Genomic DNA, 12297 nt, shown 5'->3' on the forward strand with positions numbered 1-12297 from the left:
AGTCCCTTTCCAGCACCTTCTTTGCAGGAACGCGGGTCACATGGGCCCCGGGCTGGATGCGTGGGGAGGGCTAGAGCGCATGCGCTAGGTGGGCGGATTGCAAGTGGGGGTGGGGGCGGGCTAGGTGGAAAGCACGTGGCAGGTGGGCAGAGCACACGTGAGGGGGCGGGGCTGCCTGCGGAAGGGGCCGTGTGCGTGGGGTCGCTCTGCAGCTGCGAGTTCATGGCGTCTCGGTGCTCCGAGCCCGACCCGGAGGTCTCCGGAGTGCCCACCGTCAGGAGATGCAAGTGAGGAATTGGGCTGGAGGCCAAGGGTGTGGGGGCCCAAGGCCTGTACCTAGGGGTGCTTCCGCAAGTCGCCGGGCTCCACCCATCCTGGCCCTCCTGGGGCAGAGCCCTGAACCCTGGGAGAGGGCAAGGGGTGCAGAGAGGGCCAGGCCGTGTCCCTACGTGACCCAGTCTTGGCTTCCACCCGCACCCCAAAGGCGCCCATTCTGGCATCTGGGACTCCTGGTGGCCTTTTCTGGGGTTCTCAGGGCCCGGTGCTCTTGGCTCTCTCGGCAGCGGCTCCTCCCTGTCTGGTGCCCTCTCCTGCTGCGAGGACTCGGCCCAGGGCTCGGGCGCGCCCAAGGCCCCTAGGGTGGCCGAGGGTCCCACCTCCTGTCTTCGGCGGAACGTGATCAGCGAGAGGGAGCGCAGGTGAGCGGTGGTGCCTCCCAGGGGTGAGAGCGCTGTAAAGGGGTGGAGCAGGTGAGATTAGGTTCGGGGCTGCCACCAGGTGTCAGGCAGCTGGAAGGGGCTTGTGGCCTGTGCCCAGGAGGACAGACTGCACATCTCCAAGTAAACCAGAAAAGCCGCGTTGGGGAACATCCTGCAGCCCCTCTTTATCCTGAAGCCTTGGCCTCTCGAGGCTGTGCACCTGTGATCCTCTGCCTTTCTGACTGCCTCTGACCCTCGCTGTCCTCTCCACACCGCAAAGCAGCCATGGTTTGGGCCTGGGCTGCACAGCCTGTCGCCGGGGTCCAGGGGTCAGGCCCAGGCTGTGCTCTGATGTGGATCTCGGGGCTTCAGATCACGGGGGCAGCTCTCAGTCGTCTTGTAGCCCCCTCTACCTGACAAGCCCCCAGGCGTTTGTTCTAGAACCTGCTGGCAGGTTCTAGCAGTTGCTGTCCCTTCTCTGGGAGGGCGGGAGGGCCCACAGATATTTGTTTCTTGATCGGAACCAGGAAGCGGATCTCGTTGAGCTGTGAGCGTCTGCGGGCCCTGCTGCCCCAGTTCGAGGGCCGGCGGGAGGACATGGCTTCGGTCCTGGAGATGTCTGTGCAGTTCCTGCGGCTTGCCAGCGCCCTGGGGCCCAGTCAGGAGCAGCACGCTGTGAGTTGTAAGGGTAGACGCCATCAGTCCTCTGGCGTCGCGGTGATGGGACATCTCACCACCTTGCAGGCAGTGCGTCCCTTGTCATCCCGTCTCCTTCAGCCTTCTCGGTCTCCACGGCTAGAGCAGGCCATGTTTTCGGCAGGGCACTTCCTGATTTGTTCAGGCCTTACCTGTTGTTGGAAAGGAACAAGCCTTCCTTTCCAGCCCTCATGTGCCCCTGAGTCCTGTTCATTGATGGGTTGCCCAGATGCTGCGTGCCAATTTGGGGGAGAGTTGGGGTCCCCCGATCCTCCCTGGCTGAGCACCCCCTAGATCATTTCTCTGCATGTCCCCAAGAGAGGCTCCTCTCCCCTCTCCAAAGCCCTGGGGGCTCTGGCTGACCCCATGAGTGCTGGGGCTGAGGACCTGCGTGGGGAATGAAACTATGTTGTCGTCTGTGAAGTCAGGGGTCCCAGCATTTGCGGTGAGGGCCCTGAGTATGCATGGCCTGATTCAGGAACGGTGGGGTCTTTCCGGGGTGGAACCTCAGCCTCGTCAACCTGTACTCTCGCCCCGAAGTCCCAAGCGGGGACCGAGCTCACAGTGACCCTCCAGGCCCCGGGGTAGCAGTCTCGTCACAGTGTCTTGGGTTTCCCAGCTGACTGTCTCTGTCCTTGTTTTACATGTTTACTTAAATTTCAGATTGTTGCTTCCTCCAAGGAAATGTGGCACTCGTTGCAGGAGGACGTTTTACAGTTGACGCTGTCGAGTCAGATTCAAGCAGGCGTGCCAGACTCTGGGACGGCAGCGTCCGGCGGGACTCGGTTAGTGTCTCCTGGGGGCCTGCTCTCCAGGGGTGGGTGACCCTGGGAGCAGCAGACCCAAAGCCCCCTGGCACGTCCTCGGGAGGGTGCGGCCTGGAGGCCTGGCTTGGCCTCCGCAGGTGGTGATCTGCCCAGGGCCCTGCCGACTCAGGTGGCCAGGCATGAGGTGACCAACATGGGCGAGCTCCAGCAAGGGGGGAGCGCAGTCAGCAAAATTGAGGGCCTGGGCTGGCGTGGAGGTGGGAGGTGCCCAGGAGGAGTCTCTTCTGCTCTGGTGTGTGGGGAATTTACAGGTGGTCAGGGAGGTGTCATACTTCTCCCCATGGGCAGCTTCAGGAAGGGAGTTTTCTGAAATCAAGATAATTTGGTTCTTTTCAGAATGGCAGCTCCCTGGATTGAAGGACTGTCTGCATCTTGTGTTTAAATGTACCCATTTTACTCCAAAGCAGGCTGGGGCATGGGGCTGGTGGCTAATTAGCTGTGGAAGAATCTAGAACCACGGGAGTTGGGCAGAGGGAAATTGGGCAGACAGCTGTGGAGCTTGGCTGGCCCAGGACCCCTGGGCAGAGGCTGGCTTGGTGGTGGGTGGTGCCTAGGGTGTCCTGGGGATGGGTTCAGCCCTCTGCTCCTGGGGTGGGTGGGTGGGGGCAGCCTTCCGGGAGGCTGGGGGATAGACCCAGGATCCTTGTCATGTTGCTCCTTCTAGAACCCCAGATGTGAAGGCATTTCTGGAAAGTCCTTGGTCCCGGGATCCAGAGGCGGCCAGCCCAGAGCCCCTGCCGCACATCCTCGCGTCCTCCAGGCAGTGGGACCCCATGAGCTGCAGGTCCCTGGGCACGGACAAGTGTGAGGCACTGTCGGGGCTGTGCCAGGTGCGGGGTGGGCTGCCGCCTTTCTCAGGTGAGTCCTGGGTGTGCATGTGGGGTGCCCTTGGCCTGGGGAGCGGGGCCGGGCTGTGTTTTAGCCCTAAGAACAGGGGGGCTGTTTGCAAACGCGAGTTCGAAGTTTTCCCAGGCTGTTGTGTTGGTGAGAAACCCACGTGTTGAGGGATGAGCTTGATTCAAGGCCCCTGGGCTGTGCCTGCTTTTGTGCAAAGGAGGACGTGTGCTCTCGGGAGGGAGGAAGTGTGGCTCGAGGAAGGGAGAGTCCTGGGCAGAGGCCACCATGGGGCTGTTCCCTCCATCCTGTCTCCTCCTGGGACCTCCATGTGCTCCAGGGAAGGGAGGGCCTGACCTCCTCCTCCCTGGGTCCCTGGGTCTGCAGGAAGCATGGGGACGTAGAGGGACTTGGCCCCATCCTGGTCACTCCCTGGGCCTGCGGGAAGCGTGGGGACGTAGAGGGACTTGGTCCTGTCCTGAGTCTCTGGGTCTGTGGCAAGTGGGGACGTAGAGGGACTTGGCCCCATCCTGGTTGCTCCGTCCAGCTTTGTGGCCCTGCTTCTTTCACCCGCCTGTGGCTGGTGTGTTTTGGATGTGGCCAGAGATCTGTTTTCCCCGGGGTGCCCCATCTGCCCTTCCGCCTTTGCTGCCTGCCCATGGCAGGAACTGTAATTGGGGTGAGCCAGGGGCCCGAGGCCTCCCAGCTGTTCCCTCTGCCACCCGGGGCCTTTGTCCCTAATGCCACCCACAGCTGAGCTCTGGTCCCTCTGTGGGTGGCCCTGCAGGGCACCTCTGATGACCGAACTCCCCTCGGCCCCTGCCATGGTAGCGTCTGAAAGTCGCCAGGTGCCATGAGAGGCAGGGCTGTGCCTTTTGGCTCCCCGTGAGCGTGGCTGTGGCTGGGAGCAGTCGTGCGGTTGGCAGGGCTGGTGGCAGAGCTGGGGTCATCAGGGCACTCCAGAAACCTGTCAGCCAGGCACGTGGGGAGGGAGCAGGTCTGAGGGCAGAGCTCGAGGTCCGGGAGGCGGTGCTGAGAGGGTCCCCAGATCCAAGCCCCTTGCAGCTGGCCAAGCCAGCACCCCCTCTAGGAAGCCCTCGGCCCCCAGGTGTTGGGCACCCCACCTCTGGGTGTTCGTCTTCTCCCTGTTTACCTGTTTGCTACCCACTTCTGAGCTTCCTCCCATGTGTCCCTGCTGCAGGGTGCAGGCAGCAGGGCAGGTGCTCGGTCAGCATGAGTGGACCAAGCCCGTGAGTCGCAAGGTCCTCAGGGGCAGCCTGTGGGTCCGGGCAGGGAAGGCTGACCCGCATCTGACTTCTCTCCCAGAACCTTCCAGCCTGGTGCCGTGGCCCCCAGGCCGGAGTCTTCCTAAGGCTGTGAGGCCACCCCTGTCCTGGCCTCCATTCTCGCAGCAGCAGACCTTGCCTGTGATGAGCGGGGAGGCCCTTGGCTGGCTGGGCCAGGCTGGGCCCCTGGCCATGGGGGCTGCACCTCTGGGGGAGCCAGCCAAGGAGGACCCCATGCTTGCGCAGGAGGCCGGGTGAGTGCCCAGGTGGTGTGCACGCCTGTGTGTGCGTGAGCGAGCATGTGTGTGCAAGCCTGTCCCGCCTCCTGCCAGTCCTGCCTGGGCCCACTCTCTCAGCATCTGGAAGCTTCCGTCCCTGCTTCTGTGCCTGTGGGAGGGAGGCCAAGGCCACAGCTCAGGACAGGAGCAGCCAGCCTTGCCGTGTGGCTTTCTGATGTGTGTTTCTGGAAACACTTTTGTCTTCCTAATTGTCATTTGTTTTGGCTGATAGTAAAATGAGTTTGTGTTTCGTGAGCACATACCAGCTGGGGTGTGGGAGGGGGAGGGGAGGCGGAGGGAGGGGACGAGATGAGCGAGACTGCGGCTGGAGAGAAACCAGCAGAGATGCTCTGCAGGACGGATCGGGACCCACGAGAGCCGCTGGCCCGTGTCCTCAGCGGCCGTGGCTTCTGCACTTCTCCCTGCTGGGCAGGGTGGAGCCTGTCGGGAGTGGTGTCTAGATCTTTGCATTTGAAGCTGCCTTTGCGGGACTTGGGCCCAAATGTTTCCTTGAGCTCCAAGGCCTGGGTCCACTTGTGACCACTGAGGAAGGGCTTGTCGCCTCCAGGTCTGTGTTGGGGTCTGATGTGGAGGATGGGACGTCATTCCTGCTGACTGCTGGTCCCAGCTGGTGGCCGGGTGAGTGGGGCCCTGGGTCCAGGGCTGGTCCCCCCGCATCAGCACCTGACACGAGCTGGGGAATTGGGACTCAGGCCCAGCGTGTGTGACAGGGGGCCCCAGGGTCTGTGTCTGAGCCCTTATTTTCTCCGCCGTTGGTGCTTAGCTATTGGGCCGTGTCAGGTATTGAGCGTTATAGGTGATATGTGAGTGTGTGAGTGAACGTGATGTGGGCGAGCCCGCATGAGAGCTGGCGGTGCTTGGAGCCGTGTATTCTTCCCCTTGACCCCGTGTCAGCCAGGCCCCTGGTCCAGCCCGTGCTGGCCGGCAAAGGTGTATGGCCCTGTGATGTGGCGTGTGTCCATTCCATTTAGGATTTAGTGTTTGGGAGCCCGTTCCTGGTTCTGGTCCAACAGGTGTCCTGGGCCTGGGGCCACCAGGTATGAGCTCACCCACCTCATCACAGCCTCTGTGCAGCGGGGACAGGACAGGGCAGATGGACTGAGGTGGGAGCTCTGTTCTGCCGACCCCACCTGTCTGCCTCCGGCTCCCAGAGCACCTGCCTGCCCTGCCGATGTGTCCTGTTTGCTTCCAGGATCTCTGGAGGGCCGAGGAGGCAGTGGCCCTGCGTGGGCCCCAGCTGAGAGCAGTCCACTGGATGAGGGAGAGCCAGGCTTCCTAGGGGACCCTGAGCCTGGCTCCCAGGAGCTCCAGGACAGCCCTCTGGAGCCGTGGGGCCTGGATGTGGACTGTGCAGGCCTGGCCCTGAAGAACGAGGTGGAGAGCATCTTCCCTGACTTCTTTGCCTGCTAGCAGCCAGGCTGTGGAGAGGAGGCGGGCGGGGCCGGCGGATCTGGAGCTGTGTGTGTCCCTGTCGCATGCTTGGGCATTTTATTTTGGGTTTGGGTTGCAGCTGCACCCTAATTTGAGCGAGGCTTACAGGCTGTGAGAAGAGGATACTGAATATTAAAGAGGGAAAGCAGTTTTCCTGGAGGAAGCAAAACCCGTGTGGCTTCTGTGTAATTAGCCCGATTCATCAGGCAGATCGCGCCACCTCCGTTCAGCGTGCAGGCAGCTGCCGGGGATTTTGTTCTCCAAAGTTCTCAGCACTGCGAAATCCCAGAATAACCCAGTCCTGGTGCTCTGGGGTAGGGGCGCTCTGGGACCTGCTCCCTGGAGGCCATGTGGCCTCACGGTCTTGGTGCCTGGAGGCTGCTCTGTGAGCTGCTTTTCCTGCTCGGTGCCACTCAGAGCTGCAGGGAGGAGAGTCCTTTCGGAAAAGCCTGCTGTCCTGTCCCGGCCCAGGGGGCTCCAAGGGAAGGGCTGGCTTCCACCTCCACTGCTGGTCACCTCTGCACTCACTGTGCATGGGGAATAGGGGACCCTGGGCAGAGGTTACCTGGCCTCAGTGTCTGGTCCTGTTCCCAGCCCTACACCCTGAGATCTGGAGGGGGGCTGGGTTACTTCGGGGTTGGGGGGGCAGGTTACTTAGAGGAGGGGCCGAGCTCTTTGGATGGTGCTTAGGTGCCCATCTGTTTTTCAGCCACAGCACAGGTGGTGCTGGTCTCTGACCCCGGATGCTCAGGGGCTCACCCTGCTATCCCCATCTGGAGACACTGGCTCCAGGCCCCGTGTGATCACCCCCGCCAGGGCAGTGTTCCAGGGGCCAGCGCAGTCACTGTCGCCCAGGTAGAGGAAACAGGTCTGAGCGTGGGCTCAGAGCCCCACCAAGCTGCAGCCCTGTGCCTGCATGCAGCCGCCCCCGCAACCAGCCAGAATGTTCCATTCATTGCTCTGAGTCATTCAGACAAAGGCTCAGGAGGGCCTGCCGTGGGCAGGAGGTTAGGAGGCTCCAGGGAGCAAGCGCCGTGCAAACACCAGGCTGTGGGTGGCGGGAAGACCCCAGAGAAGAAGAGGGTAGGGGGCTTTGGTGAGGGGCCCAAGGCCATCAGGACTGGCTCTGAGCACCCGTCATGGTCCCTTGGAAGGAGGTTCAGGTCCAGCTGGATGCCTGAGACGTGGCTGTTGGCTGCAGAACAGCATCCTTGGGATGCCGTGCCACTGGGCGCTGATGGCCCATCTTGCTGAGACCCTGCAGCAGAGGCGGAGGAGCCTTCAGACCTCTGGTGGACAGAGTGGTGGTTGGGGCCCAGCCAGGAGCATGAGGCTGCTCTTCTGTGTCCTGCTCATTAGGGGTCGAATCAGGCAGCCAGATTTCAAGAGTGTCTCCTAGAAGACCATTCTGTTCACTACTGCACTGCTGTAAAGCAATACTTAAGACTGGGTGATTGAGGAAGAAAAGAAATTTAGTTGGCTCACGGTTCTGCAGGCTGTACAGGAAGCGTAGTGACTTCTGCTCCTGGGGAGGCCTCAGGAAACTTCCAATCATGGCAGAAGGCAAAGTGGGAGCAAGAGAGAGGAGGGAGGTCCCAAACGCTTCAACAACCAGATCTCACATGAACTGACAGCGAGGACTCACTCATCATCAAGGGGCTGGCACTAAGCTGTTCGTGAGGGACCTGCCCCCATGATCCAGTCATCTCCCACCAGGCCCCATCTCCAACACTGGGGATCACATTTCGACATGAGATTTGGAGGAGACGTCCAGACTGTGTTACCGTGTGTGCATGTGTGTGCACACATGTTCGTGGGTATGCACAACTTCGTGCTAGTACTTGAGTGTTTGTTCACCCATATGTTGGTGTGCATGTGTGTGTTCCATGTGTTGGTGTGTGTCCACGTTTGCACTGTGGTGTGTGTGTGTGCACCCTGTTGCCATGCGTGCGTTTGTGTGCTGTGTTGCTGTGTGTGCGTTTCTGTTCCCATGTGTGTTGGTATGCATGCTTTTGCACTGTGCAAACTGCAGTTGTGTGTGTGCACGGGTGCTTGTGCTAGTTGGTGTGTGCATGTTTGTGTGCAGTGTGCTCGTATTGCACGGTGTTGGTGTCTGCATGTGTGTGCACTGTGGTGTGCATGTGTGTTATGTCTGCACTGTGGTGTGCATGCGTGTGTGCACTGTGTTGGTGTGTATGCATGTATTTGTGCTCATTGTACATGTGTGTGCACTGGTGTGTGCATGTGGTGCATATGTGTGCACTGTTGGCAGTATGTGTGTGTGCACTGTACTGGTGCATGTGCATGTATGGGCACTGTGTTGGTGTGTATGTGTGTGTGCTCCCATGTGTGTTGGTGTGTGTTTGTGCTCCCATGTGTGTTGGTGTGTATGTGTGTGTGCTCCCATGTGTGTTGGTGTGTATGTGTGTGTGCTCCCATGTGTGTTGGTGTGTATGTGTGTGTGCTCCATGTGTGTTGGTGTGTATGTGTGTGTGCTCCCATGTGTGTTGGTGTGTATGTGTGTGTGCTCCCATGTGTGTTGGTGTGTATGTGTGTGTGCTCCCATGTGTGTTGGTGTGTATGTGTGTGTGCTCCCATGTGTGTTGGTGTGTATGTGTGTGTGCTCCCATGTGTGTTGGTGTGTATGTGTGTGTGCTCCCATGTGTGTTGGTGTGTGTGGTGTGTGTGTGTGTGTGCTCCCATGTGTGTTGGTGTGTATGTGTGTGTGCTCCCATGTGTGTTGGTGTGTATGTGTGTGTGCTCCCATGTGTGTTGGTGTGTATGTGTGTGTGCTCCCATGTGTGTTGGTGTGTATGTGTGTGTGCTCCCATGTGTGTTGGTGTGCGTGCCTGTGTGTGCACTTTGTTGTGTGTGCATGTGTTTGTGAATTGTGTGTTGGTGTGCATATGCATGTGTGTGCACCCGCGTGTGCTGGTGTGCGTGTGCATCTCAAGTACAGGCCAGTGCTGTCTCAGGAGGGTGGGACGTTGCTGGCCTCTGAGGTCCTGCTCAGCAGCCCCACGTGTGCTCCCGCCCACCCCATGCCCATTGCCTCTAGGAGTTGGGGGTGGAGACAGTGAGCTTGTCCCCCGATTCCACCCTGAGCCTAGCAGGGAGGTGACTGAGCATGAGCTGCCCTGGGGCTGAGGCCAGCACCTGGCCCTGCTGCTGTGAGCTTCTGGTCTACAAGGCAGGAGGGGGCCTCAGGGCAGAATCAGCACTGGCCTCTCCTCGGAGCAGATGGATAGGCCTCCCCTTGCCAGCTCTGCCAGGCTCCCCTCCACAACTGGGCTTCAAAGTCAGAGGCCTCACTGTAGACAGGTGCTGGCGGGCAAGGAACAGGGCCCCGTCTCAGGGCAGACAAGCCTCACCTCCTGCCTGGAGCCCAGATTCAGAATGACCCTGAGGCCCAGCCTGGCTTGTGAAGTGAGAACAGTGATTGATTAGCAATGCCTGTCCCAGGAGTGGGAGGAGGAGCTTGGAGCTGCAGGGGCCACCCTGCCCCAGCTTCTGGTGTCCTGTGGTCTCTCCCTCATGTCATGGGACTGTGGACAGTCCGTTTCTTTTGGTCTTTTTGCTGCATCTTGGGAGGGTCGGGGGCTTCAGGTGCTCCCCCAGGCTGGCTGTGCCAGGGTCTGGCCCCTTTCCTTTGGGCCATGATGGTGGCAGCCTGGGGGACCTGGAGGGTGGGGTGTCTGGGCCATCACTGGAAGCCGTCTCTTCCCCCCAGCTGAGCACCGGACAGGGCCTGCCAGGGCCTGGTGGGAGCCTGGCTGGGGTTGCTCCTGGGGCTAAAAGGAGCAGGTGGGAGTTGAGGGGAGCCATTCCTTGAGCAGGTCTGTCTCCCGGCCCCCATCTCCCCATACCTCCCGACTCCTGGGGCCTCCTCTCTGGACCAAATTACCACTCCAGTTGGTCGTGATTGCGAGGCGGCCCCAGTTCAGAGGTGTGTCTGGAAAACCAGGGGCAGCCGCTCCCCTTGGAGTTCTAGCTGTCGAGGGTGGGCTTATTTACAGGAGTCAGGTGGGGGGTCTGCAGGATAACTGCCCCACTCTGTGTCTGCCCCCACCAGGGTGTCCTGTTACCTGGGAGGACAGCTGGCATCTCCCTGTTGGCCCCAACCCCGGGTGCCCCACGAATGAATAGAGATGGGCACCCCCTTTTTTTCCCACCAGCATCCAGGCCTCCCTGTTTCCCTGAGAACCCGCCCTCTCCACGCTGCCAGTGCCCACCCTTCGGGGCACCTGGGCAGAAGGGAGGCCCCACCAGTCCCGAAAGCCAGACTCTTGGCTCTTGGAGGCCTGAGGGAGCCAAAACCAGGCCTCAGCCCTGTCCCGGCTGACCAAGGAGACCCTACCACCCCTCTGGTTGGCACCCAGCTGCCCCTGGCTGTCACGAGCTGAGTGGGGCGTGGCTGTCCAAGCATGAAGGTGGCCGTGGGGTGGCGCGGCAGGGTGGGCCACTGTGCTGCCTGGCTTCCCCTCAGGGTTCTTCGGTGGTCAGCGTGGGGAGAGGGGTCTGTGCTGCACCCCAACTGGGAGCCAGGGGTCCCCAGTCAGGGCCTCACCTAGTCACCTTCCACGGCCCAGCATGAGGCCCTCCCTCCCCTTTCTTTCCAGAAACTTCCAGAATCTTCCTGACTCCTAGACTTCTCTGGCCTTTTCTTTTGACCCTCATCAGCTGTCCCTGCAGTGGTCCCTGGCACCCAGGTCATGGCTTGTGTGTGTCTCTTCGGCTCACAGTGTGTGAGCAGCCTTGGTGCTCCTTAATGCCCAGGGGCTCCTCGGAAGAGGAGACCCGAGGAGAGGATGGCACACCTTGGACCCTTGAGGCAGTTTGGGGGAGGTGCTGGGTCACATGAGGGTGGGGTGGGAGGTGGGGTCCAGGGAGGCCCCAGGAGTGAACTCTGATTCCCATCTGAAGGGTCTCCACCGACAGGTTTCGGGGCTGACAGTGGGAACTGGCATGCAGATGGGAGTGGGGTGCCCTCCCCCTGCCTGCCCCCAGCTGTCTCTGAATCTCTTCACCCAGGAGGTGCAGGAGGCCCCCAGCTCTGAGACGCCCATGCTCAGCTGCCCCTCCGGGAGCCACATTCCCTCTCCAGGCGTCCATGCTGGGGTCGTGCCTGGTTCCCTGAGGGGAGGGGCGGGGTGGGCAGGTGTATCAATCCCTTTTCACGCTGCTATAAAGAATTGCCCAAGACTGGGTAATATATAAAGGAAAGAGGCTTAATTGACTCACAGTTCAGCATTGGCTGGGGAGGCCTCAGGAAACTGACAAATTGTGGTGGAAGGGGAAGGAAACACATCCTTCACGTGGTGGCAGCAGCAAGGAAAAATGCAGAGTGAAGTGGGAGAGAACCCCTTAAAAAACCATCAGATCTCACGCGAACTCACTCACTATCACGAGAACAGCATGAGGGTCACCGCCTCCATGATTCCATTACCTCCCACCCGATCCCTCCCACGACTCGTGGGGATTACGGGGACTGCAATTCAAGATTTGGGTGGGGACACAGCCAGATCACGTCTGCAGGCTCCAGGTCCATCTCCGTGCGCTGCATGAGCAGGAGTGGGCAGGTGGGCTGCCTGGAGGAGCCCCCAAGGCTGTGGACTGGATGCCCGTCTGCCTGAGGGTGGCCAGCCTGTCCCTCCCATGGGCCCTGGGAATGGACATCTGAGTCTGGGAGGTGTGGGATTCTGTCCTTTGGTGAGGGTGAGGGAGGTGAGGGGGGAGGCTGGCGGTGGGTGCGTGTCGGGTTCGGGCTGCTGTGGAGGCTCCCATTCACACCTGGGTCCTTGGACACCTCAGACATAGGAGCGGAGCATTCGGGCCTGGCCCTTGGCCCTCACTGTCCCTTCCCTGCTCCCCGTTATCTCTGCCGTCCCCAAAGTTCAGGCCTCCGTTGGTGGCACCCGTGAGTACCCCTTGCCCTGGGCCCTGCCTGGCCTGTGAGTCGTTCCTTTGGCTCTGCCTTCCGGGTTCACCCACAACCCCTGGCCCGGCCGGCAGCCGAGCCGGGCTTAGTTCTGTCCTGTCTTGGATGCTGCCTGCGTTGAAGCCTCGCCAAGCCCATTTCTCATCTGTCAAATGGGCTTGGTAGAGAGGGGAGGAGTGAGAGTGGATAGAGGTAAATCACTCAGAGTAGTGTCTGATGCTAGGTAGACACCTCATAGGGTTTCAGACTCATCTCTGGGAGGATTTATTGAGCTGATGAACGCGCAGC

General features: G+C 60.5%; 1 protein-coding gene across 1 annotated transcript; it reads left to right on the forward strand.

Annotated features, from left to right (window-relative positions):
- SOHLH1 (spermatogenesis and oogenesis specific basic helix-loop-helix 1) lies at positions 1-6240 on the forward strand. The gene is made up of 8 exons (XM_030808722.1): positions 1-287; positions 564-698; positions 1226-1373; positions 2058-2179; positions 2886-3079; positions 4382-4595; positions 5188-5258; positions 5833-6240. The coding sequence occupies exons 1-8, from the start codon at positions 223-225 to the stop codon at positions 6048-6050; spliced, it is 1167 nt and encodes a 388-aa protein (XP_030664582.1). The 5' UTR covers positions 1-222; the 3' UTR covers positions 6051-6240.
- Positions 6241-12297: the final 6057 nt, after the last annotated feature.

Source organism: Nomascus leucogenys, unplaced genomic scaffold (genome assembly GCF_006542625.1).
Source record: "Nomascus leucogenys isolate Asia unplaced genomic scaffold, Asia_NLE_v1 000771F_98928_qpd_obj, whole genome shotgun sequence".
Taxonomy (NCBI): Eukaryota; Metazoa; Chordata; class Mammalia; order Primates; family Hylobatidae; genus Nomascus; species Nomascus leucogenys.